This window comes from Mesocricetus auratus, unplaced genomic scaffold, assembly GCF_017639785.1.
Source record: "Mesocricetus auratus isolate SY011 unplaced genomic scaffold, BCM_Maur_2.0 Super-Scaffold_100023, whole genome shotgun sequence".
NCBI classification, from domain to species: Eukaryota; Metazoa; Chordata; class Mammalia; order Rodentia; family Cricetidae; genus Mesocricetus; species Mesocricetus auratus.
The window spans coordinates 28,184,974-28,203,409 of NW_024429204.1; the positions used below are offsets into that span (position 1 = coordinate 28,184,974).

At 49.5% G+C, this 18,436-nt stretch overlaps 1 protein-coding gene across 6 annotated transcripts in view; it reads left to right on the forward strand.

The window, feature by feature from the left end:
- Tg (thyroglobulin) overlaps window positions 1-18,436 on the forward strand; it is a 182,412-nt gene that overhangs the window by 84,319 nt on the left and 79,657 nt on the right. For 5 of the 6 annotated variants that reach the window (XM_040730645.1, XM_040730647.1, XM_040730649.1 and 2 more), the window contains 5 exons: window positions 8,115-8,249; window positions 10,735-10,899; window positions 12,305-12,527; window positions 14,127-14,220; window positions 15,019-15,178. In XM_040730645.1, coding sequence (XP_040586579.1) covers window positions 8,115-8,249; window positions 10,735-10,899; window positions 12,305-12,527; window positions 14,127-14,220; window positions 15,019-15,178 — 777 coding nt within the window. The remainder of the gene's footprint in view (window positions 1-8,114; window positions 8,250-10,734; window positions 10,900-12,304; window positions 12,528-14,126; window positions 14,221-15,018; window positions 15,179-18,436) is intronic. The other variant, XM_040730650.1, reaches the window with a different exon arrangement.

Below are 18,436 nucleotides of genomic sequence, written 5' to 3' on the forward strand. Positions count from 1 at the left end.
CTGGAGAAGGTTTACAATGCTTGTTCCATCTGTTTTCAACGTTTGTGTTATTGAGACTTGACATAACCTCTTACACACACACACACACACACACACACACACACACAAGTTGATGTTCCAGCAGTTTTAAATGTGCCTTCACTGAGTCAGATTTAAAAGCAAAGGACAGTCCATCTTTGCTGAGAGTCCTGGTTTGATTCTGACTGTGACAGTGTGTGTGTGTACCATGCATATGTAAGAATCTCATCCTTCTGAACTTTCTGTTCTGGGAAAAAAGGAAATAGCAAGCATTTACAAATCATTCATTCATCACCAGGAAGATATATGATAACATGGTTTATTTTTCAATGAGGAAACCAAGGATCTAATGGGTTAAGTGGCTGAGTAATGAGCCCAAGCCACCTGGCTTGCCCCGTAGTTGGAAGAGATTTACTTTGGTTGTGTTTCTGGGACAGGTTGACAGAGGTGACCTCTTGAGTCTAGATCCCTGTAGTGGTCTCATCTCTTGTCTTCCATTCTCAGCTTTCTGTTCAATGCTGACATTCCAACTATGGACTGTCTGTGATAAAAACATTAGAGACGGGGCTCACCTGAAACCCAGACACCAAGTAAAGTCATCGTGAGTTAAAATGGTGTTCTCCCAAAGGAGAAATCTGTCTTCGCAAAAGTGTGTGGCGTCAATATGCAGGGGCAGAAACCATAGAAACGGAAGGGAGTCAGGGGAGCCTTCAGGAACCCTGACAATTGGCACTTAACGTTCCAAACTAAGTATCTGGAGGATGAAGGGTAGTAGAAACAGCTGGATGAAGGGTAGTGGAAACGGCTGGGGGGTTTCTACTGTTATCAATGGTGAAGGAGCACTCCCACACCAGGAGAGCCTGCATTTCCCTGTGGAGACATGCTAAGGCAGCTGATCTCTCTGGTCACCGTGACCGCACAAGGAGAGGGTCCCTTCTTCCTCTCTCCCTGTGATTCGGGGACCATCTCGGTTTCCCTAAGTGATAGTAAGTGGGAAAACCACACAGCACACCTGTGGCATGGTCCTCACTGAGAGAAGGTCGCACATGAGAACCAAGTGTCTGAGACTCTGAGAGGTGTCACTGTGTGACAGGTTGAAATCTCTCGGCGCTGAACTCTTCCTTCCCTGTAGGGACCAAGGGGCTCTCAGAGCTCCCGAGGCAGCATTGTGTGTTACGTTTCACAAGGAACAAATAATGGGAAGGCTTTGGCTGCAAGCAAGCCTCGGCCTGGCTGCCAAGCTGGTGTGGTGGCACTTTCCGGTAGCTCTGACTTCTGAGAGGAAGGGGGAGGTGGGTGTGAGGCCAGTCTGCGTCACAGCAGTGAGTTCGGAATACTGAAAAGTCCAAACTGACACCACAGCCTCCCTCACAACTCGACTACAGTTGGGATGAGAACTCAGAGAAAGGTTGAGGAGGCACAGGACTCTGGCTGTTATCCGTAGAATACTAGTAATGCCCCGTGGGCTCAGAGCTCCTCACAGCAGACACGTGCTGCGCTATTATTCTGCAGCTGTGACCCCTTATTTGGGGAAAAATGTCTTGTGATTTCTTGACCACTCAGAAGAGCATCCAGCACATGTCACCCCTTCTTTAATCGGAGGAAAAATCCCGAAAGGCACCTTTTCCAGTTCCACATGAGAAAGAAGAGGGTTAGCGCAGGAACCAGCTCAGACCTCCTGGCTGACACAGCATTGCAGTACTAGGACCTTCTTTTGGAAGAATTTTAACACTTGAAGATGCTCCAAGCTCTGCAATCTAACCTCTTGTCTGGAGCTGACCTGGAATGAGGAAGCTAGGGGAGTTTAAGATGGTTCTAGCCGGGCGGTGGTGGCACACGCCTTTAATCCCAGCACTCGGGAGGCAGAGGCAGGTGGATCTCTGTGAGCTCGAGGCCAGGCTGAACCGATAGCCTCCGAAACAATACAGAGAAACCCTGCCTCGTAAAAACCAAAAAAAAAAAAAAAAAAGATGGTTCTTTGTCTGTTGTAATTTTAAAAAGGAGTGTGTGAGAGAAAGACGCCATGCTGCAGAGCTTGGGGGGATTATTGGAAAATGAATGGGATAAAGGTGGGAGGGGAGAGGGAGACCAACCTCTGGGGACAGGAGTGGCAGAGGAGAAGATAGAGGAAGGGAGTGGGGGAGGGAGAAGAGACAGAGAGAAGGAGAGACAGAGACAGGCAGAGAAGCGGAGAGAGAAAGGGAGAGAATGAGAGGTGGGCAGGTGGCGCTCTTTGTGCCTGCAGCTGAGGGTGTGTCCTGTCAGAACCCCAAGGATAGGCCAGTGCAGATGCCTGAATACTGACAGTCTGTACATAGTGAACATCTTCAAATGTATTCTCGCGTAGCGTCTAAAAAACACAGTCAACATCAGAAAGAAAATACACGAGGAATGAGTAAATCAACCCAGTTAGCATATTGATGACCTCATTCTCTCTCAACAGTTTTTGAGGAGAATGTTTGAAATTTACTGTCTTACACTGGGCGTGTTGGCGCATGCCTGTAATCTGAGTACTTGGGAGACTGAAGGAGATAGATCAAGAGTTTCTAGGCCAGTCTCAACTACATAGTAAGAAATTGTTTCAAGAAATAATAGTACTGAGTAGTATGATGATGATGGTGATGACGACAATAATTTCCAAGTAACAATCAAAAGAGACTTTTGAAAGGCACGCTAGTGCGCCCCTGCCTGGGCTGCCAGGGCCTGGTGGTAGGCCTCTCTGGCTTACAGACCTGGAGCAGCCCAGGCAGACCCAGCTTGCTCTATCCTTGCTTCCAGTCTCTGCTCTCCGCTCTGCCCCGTGGTCTGTAGAACGACATACTGTGATATCCTAGTTGCGAGTACACACTCTCCAGCTAAATGCTGGCGGGCCTTGGGCAAGCCTGTCTTCATGGTATGGCAGTAGCAGTCTAGAGCCCTGAGTGTGGCGAGCATTTTGGTGAGGCCGAGACTGCTGGGTTGTGGTGAGAACTGACCTGCTGTCACCAGCTCACGGAGGAGACTCCAGACCACAGTGAGACGGAGCAGAAAGAGCGCGACTCGGTGCGGGCTCTGCCAAGCTCTGCCATGTGACCTGGGCTGGAACCTCTGGAACCTATAGAAGCCCCATGTCCTTTCCTCCCAGACCTCAGTCCCCCCTACTGTAAGGAGGATAGATGCAGACTGGAGAAATTCTGTCAGCTTCCTTTAGTTTCCTTTTTCCCATGACTTGTGTGCAGCAGGCAGGTATGCATGCCCAAACCCAGACTTGGGAGAGGCTCATGTGGCTGCAAACCTCAGGGGACTCTCCCTGCCAGCCACAGCCTGCTGATCCCTAGGGGAGGCCTGGCGGGGAGTGCTGTAGTCAGACCTAGATTTGTAGCAGGCAGAGTCCGCAGCTTGGGGATGACCACAGCCAGCAGCACGGAGGCCCACCCAGAGTCTCGGGGACATTCCCCAGGCAGGCAAGAAGGTAGATTGGACATAGGTGCTGATAAGGAAAGGGAGCCTCATTTGGGCACTTACTAGCCTGTTTTTCCAAGCTACACCTTTTGCTACAAGGTACTGTATGTGGGAATAGAAGGAGGCTTGGGACGGTCAGCTGCCCATCACCGTGACAAAGGTACCTGAGAAAACCGTCCCATAGGAGGACGGGCTGATTTCATCTCACTCTTTCAGCCTATGGTTGCGTGGACCCACTGTCTCCTGGCCCGAGGTGAGAGAGAACATAACCACAAAGACATCTTCCCTTTATGACAACAATGGCCATGTATAAAAGACAGAAAATGAGCATATTCTGCTTTTAACGGCCTTGTGTATGAATCTATAACACCCAAACAAAGGGATGAATGTAGAATTTTAAAATCATTACATATGATCACCAAAGGAGCACCCTTGAAACTTGACAGGGAGTTTTCAAATTTAGTTCAGAATAAATAACTAATAGTGATTGTTTAAGGAATCAAGATAACGTACAAAAACTGCTACAAACAGATGGTAAAATATGAAATAAGGTATCTTTGGTTTAAGTTGTGTGAGAATAAATCAAACAAGAGATGTTTGACAAAGAAATGGTACCTACAACAGTGAGTGATGCACAGTATTTAAATGTGTGTGTGCGTACACGTGCGTGTGTGTGTGTGTGTGTGTGTGTGTGTGTGTACAGAGAGAGAGAGAGATGGCTATATATAGAGAGAGTGATAGAGAGATACATAGAGATACTGGTGTGTGTGCAATACAACCTTGAGGGAAGGTCTATTTTGTCACAAATGGCTCTGGCTTTAAAAAAGAAAGGAAATAAACAAATACAGAGGAATCAACAGGAATCATCTACTGATCAGACAAACCCCTTCCCAGTGGACCAGGCCCTAAAGGATGCTACATCATCAACCTGGGGAGGAGGTCATCTACAGTGGACCCTGGTTACTGCATGTGGGGATAAGGTTCCATCAAAGCTAGTACCACTCTACCTGTTGAGAGAGTGCTTGCTGTTCATGCTGATGGTTTCAGAAAATGATGTACTGTTGAGCCCTTACATCTTGTCCAATGATAATGTGATGGTCTTGTGGGTTCCTGGCTGGTAGTAAATTGACATGAAAAGCCACCAGGATCTCAAGACTTCCTGTTTCTGTGTCCTCAAAGGCCTTTTTCTCAGAAAGACTATAGAAAGCCTATGAGCCCCCAGATGCAGGCATCCCTTGACAACTCACTCAAGCATGTAGGCTTGCATGGGGGAAGGTGGGGACATTAGCAAGGACTTGACTTAAGATCCTAAGGGATGACACAGGAGCTGGCTCTCACTTGGGGATGTAATTTACTCTTTAATTACAGAGAGAGAGAAACTCTTTAATTACAGAGAGAGCAGCCTAAACACGGAGTAGGGTCAAGGTTTCCATCTTTGGACCGTAATTGGCCCCTGTGGTCCTAAAAACCCATGATCACTCTTCTCTGAAATTTCAGTTTCTCTCCATTAAGAACATCTAAGAGTGACCACATCACAAAGATGCCATTTGAGTTGTCCGTGAAAACAGCATCACTCAGAGCAGCTCAAAATGAGATCCCAGAGGAGGCTGCCTGACCAGAGCCAAGCACAGAAAGGCCCGGGTCCTGACTCTCGGGTCTCAAGGGTGGTGCTTGAAGGCAGAGCATGGGAGGTAACGGCTTGGACAGTGGTGCCATCCTGGTGGCATTGGTACTTGTCCAGGAGAGATAGGAGAGAGATTACTTGCTCTCTGCTTTGCCTTTTAAGAATATGACAAGAAAGCAGCATCCATGAACCATGAAGAAGGACCAAAAACAAAACAAAAACAAGCAAACAAACAAACAAACAAAAACCCAGCCTCATTGGTACCTAGATCTCAAAACTTAAGTGCATAGAACTGGGAGAAACTACCATTGCTACTTAAAGTGCTGTCTGCTGAATCCTATTACTGAGGGTTACCATCGAGGGCTGGGGTTGAGGCTGCCTCACGGCTTTATTTACTGTACTAACTTTAGTGGGATCTCGCCCACCAGCACTGGTGTTAAACACGGGCTGGGGATTGAAATTACAGGCTCCCCATATAGCTTGTGGTGCTGTACTAACAAAGCAAGACCCTCCCACAGTGTTCCGGAAAGGGTCCTTGGGACAGTGACCTCAGAAGACTTACTCTGATGTGACTTTGACCACTTTTCTTGATGAATTCATTTGCCTTTATGTCACATTTGTGAGGAGGCCTTAGACTCCTACTCCTTGTCACACTCAGGGTGCTGGGAGAGCAGACATATATAAAGCAAGAGTGACAACTTAGACCATCAGTGTTCTCTGCTAGCCCGAGGTCCACACTCACAGGTATTTATAAGAGCAATACACCGCTGTGGTCTTCTGAAGCAAAGAGACACAGGGAGGGAGGGAATGGTTCTCTGGACTAATCCTCAGTACTGCCCCTGATGGGCCAGGCTTTTCTAGAGTCAGCAGCCTTGAATGCTCACACAGCCCATACCAGGGTGGGGCAGCTTCTGGCCTCTTTAAAGTTATTTCTGAACACTGACCTATAGGTACAGTCCTTCCTCAGAGAGGCGTTCTCATCCCAGCGCTCAACTGGTCTCCCATGGCCTACCTTTACTCCCAACCTTGGTGCCAATGAGACAGACTCCTACAGACCTGTCTGTCCAAACCCAAGCATTCTGCTTGGCTGCTAGCTCACTGTCTCTGATCCTTGTACCATGTACCCTGTGCAGAACTTGGGGGGCATTGGGAGATAGCCATGGTCAGACACAGGCTCTGTAGCTGCGAAGACAGAGTCTCCACACACCGGCAAGACATGTCATTATCCCTGGATCTCATTTTCTCTATGATTAAAAGCAGGCGCCACGACCGTGTCTTCCAGGAAACAGACTGTGAGATGGACACTTAGCATGAGGTGATCCTTAAACAGAGTGTTTGGCCATGTTTGCACATGGAGCACTGTAGGGGTCAAGACCACAGGGAGAAGGGGCAGGACTTCTCAGGACTGAGAAGAAGATGCTTATGACAAAGAGTCAAACAGTGGCCCGGCCCACCTCTCTGAGAGCAACAGCTGGGTCAGCCACGTTCGTGGTCAGGGCAGACCACAGGTCTGTCTGTGTGGATTAGCTTCTAGATACACGCTGTCCCTGGGGAAGGAGCCAGCTCCTTTAGATGAGGGTCAGTGGTAGAGTTACTTAGTTGGGATACCAGATACTAAGTGGGCATGAGAGCTTCGTTTCTATAGGGGCCATAGATAGTCCACCATGGTGCCCCTACGGAGAGCCATGGGCTCAGAAAGATAAGTGGGTGTAATATCAATGGAGTGCCTGGCACTTCATTCTTACGGCTGTCTTTGTGGCATTCTGTCCTCCATTTTGTCCCTATGTCACTGCTTCCTCGTTGTCTCTACTTCCCCCTCCTCTTTTGTCTTAGTTTGTAGACACAGACATGCCTTCATTTGTCTAATTTTCTTTCATTTAATGATTTTTTAATTTAAATTAGAAACAAGCTTGATTCACATTTCAATCCCAGCTCCCTCTCCCTCCCCTTCTTCTCTGCCCCTCCACCCAATCTCCACTCTGATCCCCAGGGAGGGTGAGCCCCCCCCATGGAGGATCTCCAGAGTCTGTCATTTCATCCAGGGCAGGGCCTAGGCCCTCTCCCAAGATTCCAGGCTGAGAGAGCAACCCTCATTGTGGGATGGGCACCCAAAGTCCATTTGTGTGTGAGGAATAAATACTGATTTTCTACCCAAGGCCCCATAGATTGCCTAGGCCTCCTCACTGACACCCACATTCAGGGTGTCTGGATCAGTCCCATGCTTTCCACACAGCCATCACTCTGGAGTCCATTAGTTCCCCCTTGTTCAGGTCAGCTGTTTCTGTGGGTTAAACCAGCCCAGTCTTAGCTCCTTTGCCCATCAGTTCTCTCTTTCTGACACTGGGTTCCTTGAATTCAGCCTCTACTTTCATCAGTCACTGGATGCAGGTTCTGTTTCCCAGACTCTCTGGCAGTGGGATTGTTGGTTGGCACTCCCCTGATCCATGTCTAAAATCCATATATGAGTGACTGCATACCATGTTTCTCTTTTTGTGACTGGGTTACCTCACTCAGGATGGTTTCTTCTAGTGCCATCCATTTGCCTGCAAATTTCAAGATTCCATTGTTTTTTTCCACTGAGTAATATTCCATTGTGTAAATGTACCACATTTTCTCTATCCACTCTTCAGTTGAGGGGCATCTAGGTTGCTTCCAGGTCCTGGCTATTACAAATAATGCTGCTATGAACACAGTGGAACAGACATGCTTGTTGTATGATGTTTGTCTAATTTTCAAACTTTGAAACCTTAGACTTGAGCCCAGAGACTGTACCACTTACAGACAGAGGTACAGGGTCACACAGTAGAAAGGACAGAGGTACAGGGTCATCACACAGTAGAAAGGACAGAGGTACAGCACCACACAGTAGAAAAGACGAAGGTACAGGGTCACACAGTAGAAAGGACGAAGGTATAGGGTCACGCATGGAAGCCTCACAGAGGCCGCTGGGTAGCTTTTGGGGTGGTCTGCACGGTCTTCATTCTGTACCCGGTGACAACCACATATGATTGTGTCCTCTTTTGTCCTGCAGTTGCTCTGAACGCCTGGCAGGCTCTGCCCCTCTCCTCAGTGACTGTAGACCCATCCATCAAGCACTTTGATGTTGCCCATATCAGCTCTGCAGCCACCAGTAACTTCTCTGTGGCCCGGGACTTCTGCTTGCAGGGTGAGACATCCCCAAATAGAGGGTACAGAAGGGCCTCAGCCAAGTACCAGCTGCTCTAGATACCAACCAACCATAGACGAGAAATTCCATGATGGCCTGGGAGCACTTTACAGGAAACCACCAACAAAGGGGAATGTGTGAGCATCTCTCCACTCCTCACTAGGCAGCCTACGGTCAGAGTTTGCAACAGCCAGACAGCCGTGAGGGCCTTGAGCCGCATGGAGGGATATCAGCAGGCAGAAGAAGGTGTGGGTGAGAACAAACCGGGTACATGGAGCCAGATGGCACCCTTAGACAGCACAGGGGCTGCCATGGTGACGAAGTGTGCGCAGGGGACTAGGCCACGAACTAGGAGTAAACACTAAATTTTAAGAGATGCTTTTAAAGCCATTTGGAGCGTGCTAGTCAGCACAGTCAACTCCAGTTGCACCTTTATCTGGGGTTTACAGGCTTCGGTGATGTGAAACTTAGTAAGGAGGTGACCACACAATTCTTTTTTTTTTTTAATTTTATTTTCCAGTTTAAATTTAGATAAGAATCAAGGTTGCTTCACAAGTCAGTTCCAGGTCCCTCTCCCATTCCCTCCCTTCCTCCCGTGCCCTCCCCCCCCCCCCCCGTTATCCTCTCATTTCTCCAGGGAGGGTGAAGCCCTCCATGGGGGTGTCCATAGTGTGTCATTTCATATAGGGCAGGGCCTAGACCCTTTCCCAAGAGTTCTGGGTGAGAGTGCACCTCACATTGTTCTATTGGAGTCCAAAGTCCGTGTGTATACTCGGGATGGGTACTGATCTGCTGCCCAAGGCTCAATAGATTCCCTAGGCCTCTTCACTGACACCCAGATTCAGGGGGTCTTGATCAGTCCCATGCTGGCTTCCCAGGCTAATGCCTGGGATTCAAGAGTTAACCTTTGTCTGGTCAGCTGTTTCTGGGGGTTAAACCAGCCCAGTCTTAATCCCTTTGATCATCAGTCCTCCCTCTCTGTTACTGGCTTTCTTGAGTTCAGCTCAGTACTTAACCAAGGGAGTCTGCCTCTTCTTCGATCAGCCACTAAATAAAGTTTCTGTTTCCCAGACTCTCTGGCCATAGGATTGTAGGCTGGCACTCCCCAGATCTATGTCTAAAATCCATATATGAGAGAGTACATGCCATGTTTCTCTTTTTGTGACTGGGTTACCTCACTCAGGATGGTTTCTTCTAGTGTCATCCATTTGCCTGCGAATCTCATGATTCCATTATTTTTTTCTGCTGAATAGTACTCCATTGTGCAGATGTACCACATTTTCTCTATCCACTCTTCGGGTGAGGGACATCTAGGTTGCTTCCAAGTTCTGGCAATTACAAATAAAGCTGCTATGAACATAGTGGAACAGACCTCTTTGTTGTATGAATGGGCATCTTTTGGATATATGCCTAAGAGTGGAGTTGCTGGGTCTTGTGGTAGGTTTATTCCCATTTTTCTGAGGAATCTCCACACTGATTTCCAAAGTGGCTGAACCAGTTGGTACTCCCACCAGCAATGGAGGAGTGTCCCCCTTTCACCACATCCTCTCCAGCATAAATTGTCAATTCTAAGGTAACTTAGTAACAAGGTGACCACACAATTCTAAGGTCCCACAAAGGGTTCCCTCCCTAAGAGTGACTGGGTTCAGCTGACATTTGCACCCTGATATTCTGAACCCTTTCAAGATATACAAATGCTGGGGTTCACCGTGTCCACATGACAGGACATTTATCACAAAGACTGTGCTGCCAAGTGCAGATGGCAAGTCGTGTACTCCACAGCCCTGGACAGTGTCCCTCAGAAACTGGACTTTGAATAAAAGACACAGCACACATAGCTCAGACAGTCCAGAGAGCTGCCCCATTTCCCAGAGCTCTTCTCAGCACCCTGTGTCAGGAAGTAGGTTAAATTGTATCGGACAGCACAGGCTTGCACAGGAAAAGGCACAGTTCTGTCACAGGTTAAGGAAAACTTAGAGGAGGCCAAAGGTAACAGACCTGAGGAGGGTATCAGGAGATGGAACACAGAGGGTTGTTCTGCACCTGAAGCCCGTAGGAAGCTGTGTGAAGCGGTGGAAATACCTTTAAGCAAGGGATGAAAAGAGAACACATTTATGAGATAATTAAGCAATAAAAACATGACCATTTTGTGTAAAATATCTTGATGGTGGGTTGGGTTTCATTCTCAGCCACGATGCACAGAATTTATGCATGAGATCTTCTACAGTGGGTAAAGAAGTAGATAGATCGGAGGATGCACACATGCATTGGTGGGTGTGTGATTTGATAGGATGGATGGATGACAGCTGACTTTCTGGATGAATGCATAGGATGGATGACTGGATGCATGCATGGTAAGGTACATGGATGGATCAGCGCATGGATAGATGGGCACATGGGTAGATGGATGTGTGCATGCATGTAGCAATACATGGCTTCGTGAATGAGATTATAGCTCTGAGCCCACCCCCCTTCTGTTCTCCAGAATGCTCCCGCCACCAGGCCTGCCTTGTCACCACCCTGCAGATCCAGCCTGGGGGTGTGAGGTGTGTGTTCTATCCTGATACACAGAGCTGCACGCACAGCCTACAGAGCCAGACCTGCAGGCTTCTGCTCCGTGAAGAGGCTGCGCACATCTACCGGAAGTCTGGTGAGTCAGACTGGGCCTCTGAAGCCATCCCCGGTGTGGGAGCTAGGGATGGCTGGGAAGGATATTCATTTGGTGACTTTGAAACTCTTAAGGGAGACTTGACCAAAGGTTTCTGGCTTGGTATCATTCTTCTGGGTGCAATGGCGGAGGTTGGAGAAATCCCCACTTTTTGCGCATTTATTCTTTGAATCACAGAAACTATTTGGGCCTTTGAATTGCATAAGATAATAATTAAATGTGTTTTGTTAACACTGCATGGTTTAGAAAGCTCTTGTCCATGCCTTATTTTGCCTGCAGGCCTGGCATCTTCTCCTCTTGCTGGAGCTCAGCACTCTGTGACACGGGGAGGTCAGGTGATGGCAGAAGGGGGAACCTAGGGACAGATCTGTGTCCCAGTGCCACCCTCCGCCTCAGACTCGTGCTCAGAGGGAACTATTCTCAATTCAGTTGAGTTTGAAAGTCATTCAGGGCTAGAGCTATGGCTTAGTAGTAGGGTCTTGCCTAGCATACACACGGTCCTGGGTTCCACCCCCCAGCACTCGATATAAATAAATAATTCAGAGATCATTTTCAATGTATGCCCAGGGAAGAGAGGCAAGAGGAGAAACAAGACAGGTAGCCCCGGTACAGCAGTGATTAGTGTGTGGGGGGAGGGCTTTGGAGGACCTCTGGTGCACTGAGCGGGCCCAAGCAGCACCAGCTGTAACATTGTGAACCAAGACTTGGGACGCACACCCCAGCGGGGAAGGCCCGGCAGAGGAGGGCTGGAGTGATTAGCCAATAGGAAGGGGCAGTGCAGACCAGGCTTGGGCAAGGGAAGAAAGGAGAGACGGGAATCCAGCATCCCCCATCACCCCAGGACTGTAAGCCCTTCAGCTACAAGACTGAGAGAGGAAAAGTGACCCGGGAGTTAAAATAAACCAAGGGCAGACTCACTTGTCCCCAATCTGTGCTGGCACGACAAGAGAAACGCCTTTGTCCTTCTCTCAGTATGAATGATTCAGACGTGCCAACGCGGGAGTAAGAGACTAAAAGAAGGGTCGACAGCGGGTTCTACTCCAGACTGCCAGCTGATGCCAAGTGTCCCCTTTCTAGGTTCCGGGGTGTGTGATGTGCAGTGTGGGCCTGGGCTAACCCCTTCTCCTCACGAGCATTGGAAAAGTGCAGGAGAGAGTTCGTGAACCCGTTTGCCCTCACTCCTGCTTTATGCCACATGGAGCAGCTCCTACTATTCCTATCCACAGTGGGCTAACCTTGGCTAATTCTTAAATATGGCTGCGAATGGGCCCATGACATTTTCCTAGCTGCCTCAAACTGCAGTGCTATTTGTTTTCTTCCCGAAAGCCAGCTGGAATGCCACTTCTCACTGTCCTTGTCTGCCTCTCTGGCCTTCCCTTCCCCCCAGGAATCCCTCTGCTCCTCTCTGATGCAGCATCCGCTCCTTCCGTACGCATTGACCCCTTCGGCCAGCTTCAGGGTGGGTCCCAGGTCGTCCAGGTGGGCACTTCTTGGAAGCAGGTCTACCAGTTCCTTGGCGTTCCCTATGCTGCCCCACCCTTGGGAGACAATCGCTTTGGACCACCAGCGCCCTTGAATTGGACGGGCTCCTGGGACGCCACCAAACCAAGGTATGGATTAAGTGGCACCACTTTGGTGAATTGGCCAAAGAATGCCTATCCTGGTCTAATCTGTCGTGGCAGGGCCAGGCGCTCTGGTTAGAACGGGAAATGGGACTGCATGCTGTTAAATAGCACCAGTGCTGGCTGGCACAGGTGCCCAGCTTCAGTGGGTCAGTGCTGCTTGGCTCACAGGTAGGCTGTCTGGTGAAAGCCTGTGTGTTCTGGTCCAGGCAGGACTCTGGAACCCAGGCCAAGGAGGAGCTGCATTTAGCAGCATGACTCTTCCAAATTCCCCTTGGGCGCTTGTGTCCAGGAGCACGAGGCTGTGGGAGCATCTGTAGGAGGCTCATAGGGTCAGGCATGAGCTGGCCATGTGCTTCCCAGCAGTCTCGTGGTTGTCAAAGCCAGCAGCATCTGGCTTCTTCAAGGAGCTTTCTCTAGTTTTCTTTCTTCACCTTCTTACCTCCCTCTCATCCTTCATTTTTTCTGTCTGTCTTTCTGTGATAGGGCCTCACCATGGAGTCAGAGGCTGGTTTAGAACTTGAGATCTTCTAACCCTCAGCCTTTCAGAGTAACTGGGTCTACATGTGTGTTGCCGTGTCTGGTCAGACATTTAACATGATGGGATTGAAAATGCAACATGATAGGAAAGATGATGGGACCAAAGAAAGGGAATACTCTAGAACAGTGTAAGGAGTTCTGTTTCTCCTCCCCTGTCTCTTCTGAGCTTATTGTGGTGGTATTTTGTCTATGATCTAGCAAATAAAGCTTGCCTGAAGATCACAGTGCACAGCTAGCCACACCATCAGCCATACAGGCCAGGCAGTGGTGGTGCACGCCTTTAATCCCAGCACTAGAGAGGAATACAAGACAGTAGGAGACAGGAGCTCAGGGTCTCAGTCTGCAGTCACGCTGAGGACAGTATTACCCAGCCTTGGTAGAGGGGACAACTCTCTAGTGATTGGCTACTTTGCTTTTCTGATCTTCAGGCAAGCTTTTTATTAGATCATAAACAAAATATCACCACAGCTTATCACCCAGACCCCAAGGGACAGAAGAGGTAGGTGGCCATTCAGATCTTGAGTAGACAGTGGGTACAGAGTTCAGTCATTGTAGCCCATGATCGGTAACAATTAGAGGATGAGACCAAATGGCCTCAGGTAGATAATCCTTGTGTGGCCATTGGGGGGGGGGCCCAGATGGAGCTCTTGTACAAGGGGGCAGTCAGACTGACACCCAGTCCTCTTCCCTGGTACAGAAGGTTTGTCTGACACCTCTTCCCGGGGCAGAGTCCATGAAATATCTCAAGGGAAGGCCGAGGCCTTGACAGCTCCCAGTCTCCTTCCCTGGCCTTGGTCCTCTGGTTAGTGCTTATACCTCTAAGTGGCAGGTTTTCCCACAGTCCAGTAGCCAGAGGAGGTCATAGACATGTTGTTGCTCTTCCTATTCTCTGGCCGTACCCATGACTTGGAGCTTCCACACTGCTCCAAAGCTACAGCAAAACGAGGCCTTTGACTGTCCATGAGTGGTGGGTATGGAGGAGAGGGAAAGGGGGCAGGTCCCTTTGAGATTTCTCTGAAGGTCCCATGCCTCACTTCTTCTCTTCAGGGCCAGTTGCTGGCAGCCAGGTGCCCGTACCCCAGCGCCTCCTCAAATCAGTGAAGACTGCTTGTATCTTAATGTGTTTGTTCCCGAGAACCTGGTGAGTTTAGAAATACTTATGTCGTCTGGTGACTAACTCCCTTTAGCAATCCTGCTCCCAACTTTCCTGGGCTCTATGGAATCTGTGCTCCTACAGCAATATCCTTAGAGGCACCAAGCTCCCCTTATGAGAGCCGAAAGTGAACAAGGGGTCTCAGGCTCTTTCTATGTGAGATGCATGAGAAGAAGTATTAGGCTATAACCTTGAACATGATTCCTTCTTTATCTGCTTAAGGAGCTATTGCTGTGTGGGGGCTGAGTGGCTGGAGGAAGGGGAGCTCAGAGTCTAACCTGAGTCTTGTTCCTACCCCTACTCACCTTGAAACATTAGCACACCCTCCATACCTCTGTGAGCCTCCATTTTCCTACCTGTGAAACGGGGCACAGTAACCCATTAGGGCTGACATCACAGGCTTCCATGGTCAGACAGCTTGAGCCACACATAGTTTCTTTTCTCACAACCTGGAATCTTGAAGTCCAAGATCAATGGTTTCCCCCATTGCCCATCTTCTTGGCTTACACTTGGTACCTTCCCTTGTGTGCGAGTCCCTTCTCCCTAAAAGGACACTGTTCCTATGGGAGCAGAGTTCACATATGGGACCACAGTCTCCAAGTGTGATCACTCCCTGAGCTAAGGTGTCAGGGTATGAATTGGAAGGACAAAATTCAGCCCCTTGGATAAGGTTAAGTGTGTGCCAAGGCAGAGCTGGCGGGAGGGCTCAGAGTCCGGTTTCACAAACGGCGACTGCCCCTCCCTCAAGCTCAACGTCAACCTCTCCCATCCCTCCAACCCCTTCAGGTCTCCAATGCATCCGTTCTGGTGTTCTTCCACAACACCATGGAGATGGACGGCAGCGGAGGACAGCTGACCATCGATGGCTCCATCCTGGCTGCAGTTGGCAGCTTCATTGTAGTCACTGCCGATCACAGAGTGGGGGTCTTCGGCTTCCTGAGTTCAGGTGAGCTGCCGGTGTGATGGCTGGGTCAATCAGTCTTCGCTCACTAGGAGAGACACCTGAGACGATTTGTTTAAAAGAGGAAGTATTCATTTGGGCTCACTGTTTTGGAGGCTCTGGTCCACGGGTGACTGTCCCTGTTGCTTTGGTCTGCGCTGCGTTAGCCTAGCATGGCAGCTGGGGTATCGAGACACAGCTAAACTCCTCATGGCCAGGCAGCAATAGAGAGATAGGTCTCCTCTGAGAGCATGAAAGGGTTCTACCAGTAGTACCATTCCAGAGTCAAGTCTTTAGAATACAGCCATTTGGGGACCTTCTAGACCTAGACTGGAGCAATCCGGCTGCTTGCCTCTGAGCTGAGAGCTGCTCCTGCACAAATCCATCCCCATCTTCTCCAAGCCTTGGAACCTCTTTGCCCTGCTCCTCCTGTAGCCCAGCCAGACACATTTTTTTTTTGAGATCTTCCAGGGATGCTGCCTCAGTTCCGCAACTCTTTGAGTAGAATAATGATAGCTGCCATTTGTTGAAAACTTGCTATATGCCTGAGACTGCCCCCAGCACATCTCATGCTTTATCACCTGATATGATTTAACGTGTCCTGAGTGTGTGCATTTGAGCATACGGGTATGCTTAGAAAGAAGACTGAGGACCAAGGAGGTTAGAGACTTGGCTAGGAAACAGAAATGCCACAATGGATCATGAATGCTGTTTCTTTGGCTAGCTTTGAGAATTAAAACTCGTCTCCACATAGAGGCCATAGGATGGAGTGACTCCCTCCTCCTGTATTCCTAGTTTCGCTGTGAATCTATTTGTGCTCCTCGTCACTCCACCCACTGCCAATCACTTATGCAGAATGAAGTCCTGGCCCAGCAATACACCCTCTATCTACCCTTATCTGCCTACATATACCTCTGTAATAGGGGCAGGTTGGCCCTTGTGGAGAGGGGAGAGACCATCTGAAGAGCTAAGGCCAGTACTGGCCTTAGACCAACTCTCCCTTTCTCCTCTCTAAAACAGGAATGGTTTTTGCTCTGCTTTCAAAGCTTCTGGAAGGGTTAGGAAGGTGCATTCGAGAGGTTTTAAAAGCCCATGAGCACAGGGGCTGAGTCTCATCCCTGATTTCTTCTAAGTCCTGGAGTTTGCTAACAGTGCACAGACAGGTGGAAGGCAGGAGGCCCAGAGAGATCGTGGGGGGGCACTGGGCACAACATGGCGTTAAGGTCTTAAAAGCCACAGAGAAGGCACTGGGCCGGCCTGTACAGCCAGCAGCTGTTGGTGTGGAGCTTCTTAAGGCTGAAGAGATGCTAATAGATTACAGCTGTGGTTTCCTTTGGAGCACTAGGTCCAGCTGAGAGCCATGGGTGTGAACAGGGTCTTCCCCAGTCTCCATCCGCTGAGGGACCTGGGTGTGTGAGGAGAGCCAGCAATGTTGGGTTTGGAGGTGTGCAAGTGTGTGGCAGGGTGAAGTTTGTTCGCTCATGGGCTTTCTTTTTAGAAGAGGAAATTTTTCCTTTGGGTTTCCTGTCCTCTATCCAAACACAAAGCTGTTTCTCCAGAGCCTTCGGGGACATTTGGGCCTTAGCTGACAGAAGCCGGTCCCAGACAGCCCTTTCCAGACACAGCTAACTTTGATTTAAAGCTTCTCTAGACAGCAGAATACTAGGAATTAAGATTTCAGGGAGAACTCACATGCTTCTGGAGAGGTGAACTCTGGTGTAGGTATTTGAGGGACGGTGACTGAAGATTCCAGAACACCTACTCTTCTCCTTCCTGATCATAAAAAACAAAAAACAAAAAACAAAACAAAACAAAAAAAACCACAACAACAACAAAAACTATAAAACTATCAGCAGCCGGAGAGTTACACTTCACAGGGCCTCTCGTCACCAGACACCCTGCCTGGATTTCCTCACACAGTTTTCTGGCAGCACTGAGGCACGCGCGTGCTCTGACATTCTCCAGGGGACAGGCTCATAGAGACGGAAGGGCTAGCAGATCACCCACAGCTGGTGACAGACTCAGCGTGAACTATGACAGCAGCGAGAAACGCTGGACCACAGTGGCTTCCGGAAGGTCCAGGAATGACTCTGGACAGCCTGTCCATGAGGGTCCCTCTTCAGCTGTCCTGTAGCCAGGGGAGGCGGTCCCTTTGTGTTGCTCACCTGACGCCTGGCCCCAGGGTGCCTCCTCATTTCCAGTGCTTCTGGGTCTCAAACTTTGCCTCCCCACAGATCTTCCCCGAGAGGGAGGAACTGGAAGTAGGTAGGGGAAACCTGTCTCTTTCACCCTGAATCTTACAGCCTGTCTTCTGTAAAGTCCACAGCCAGGGCCCCGCAGTGCTCGGTACAGGGGTGAGGAAGGAGGGTAGACTAGGTCTTGCTAGGGGTCTCTATAGTTGTTGGATAAACTGAATGAAAAGATGAGAGCCATTCATGTAATAAAGGGACAAGATGATGGATACCGTGTGGTCCTATCCGGAAGGCTGGGCACCTGGAAGTGTGGGGCCAGATTAGGGAAAGAAGACACAAGCAACAATAACACATTGTCCAGAAAATCTCCAGTGTGTGTGTGGTGTGTGAGTGTGTGTGTGGTGTGTGGTGTGTGTGTGTGGTGTGTGAGTGTGTGTGTGTGTGGTGTGTGTGAGTGTGTGTGTGTGTGTGTGTGTGTGTGGTGTGTGTGAGTGTGTGTGTGTGTGTGGTGTGTGAGTGTGTGTGTGGTGTGTGTGTGTGTGGTGTGTCTGTGTGTCTGCGTGCGCGCATGTGTAGGGGTGAACATGACTCAGGAACATGGCTCTGGAGCAGGATCCTGAGGGTAACGTAACTCGGGCTTGGCCCCACAAGCTCTGCAAGGGAGCATCATGGATTCGGATGGGCTGACCAGCCCTGGGCACTGCTGGAGCTGATTGATCGGGAGGCAGGCCTGGAGGACCCACAGAGTCAGGGGGGTTGATGTGGTGATCATGACGGGGTGGGGCTCTGTCAGTCAGAACTTAGCTTCTTTTTTATCATGTTTTTATTTAAATTAGAATCAAGTTTGTTTCACATCCCAGTTCCCTCTCCCTCCCCTCCTCCCCTGCCCCCCACTAGCCCCTATCTCATCCCCTTTCTGCTCCCCAGGAAGGGTGAGGCCTTCCATGGGGGATCTTCAAAGTCTGTCAAATCCTTTGAAGCAGGGCCTAGGCCCTCCCCTATCCCCCCTCCACCATGTGTCTAGGCTGAGAGAGTATCCCTCTATGTGGAGTGGGCTCCCAAAGTCCATTCA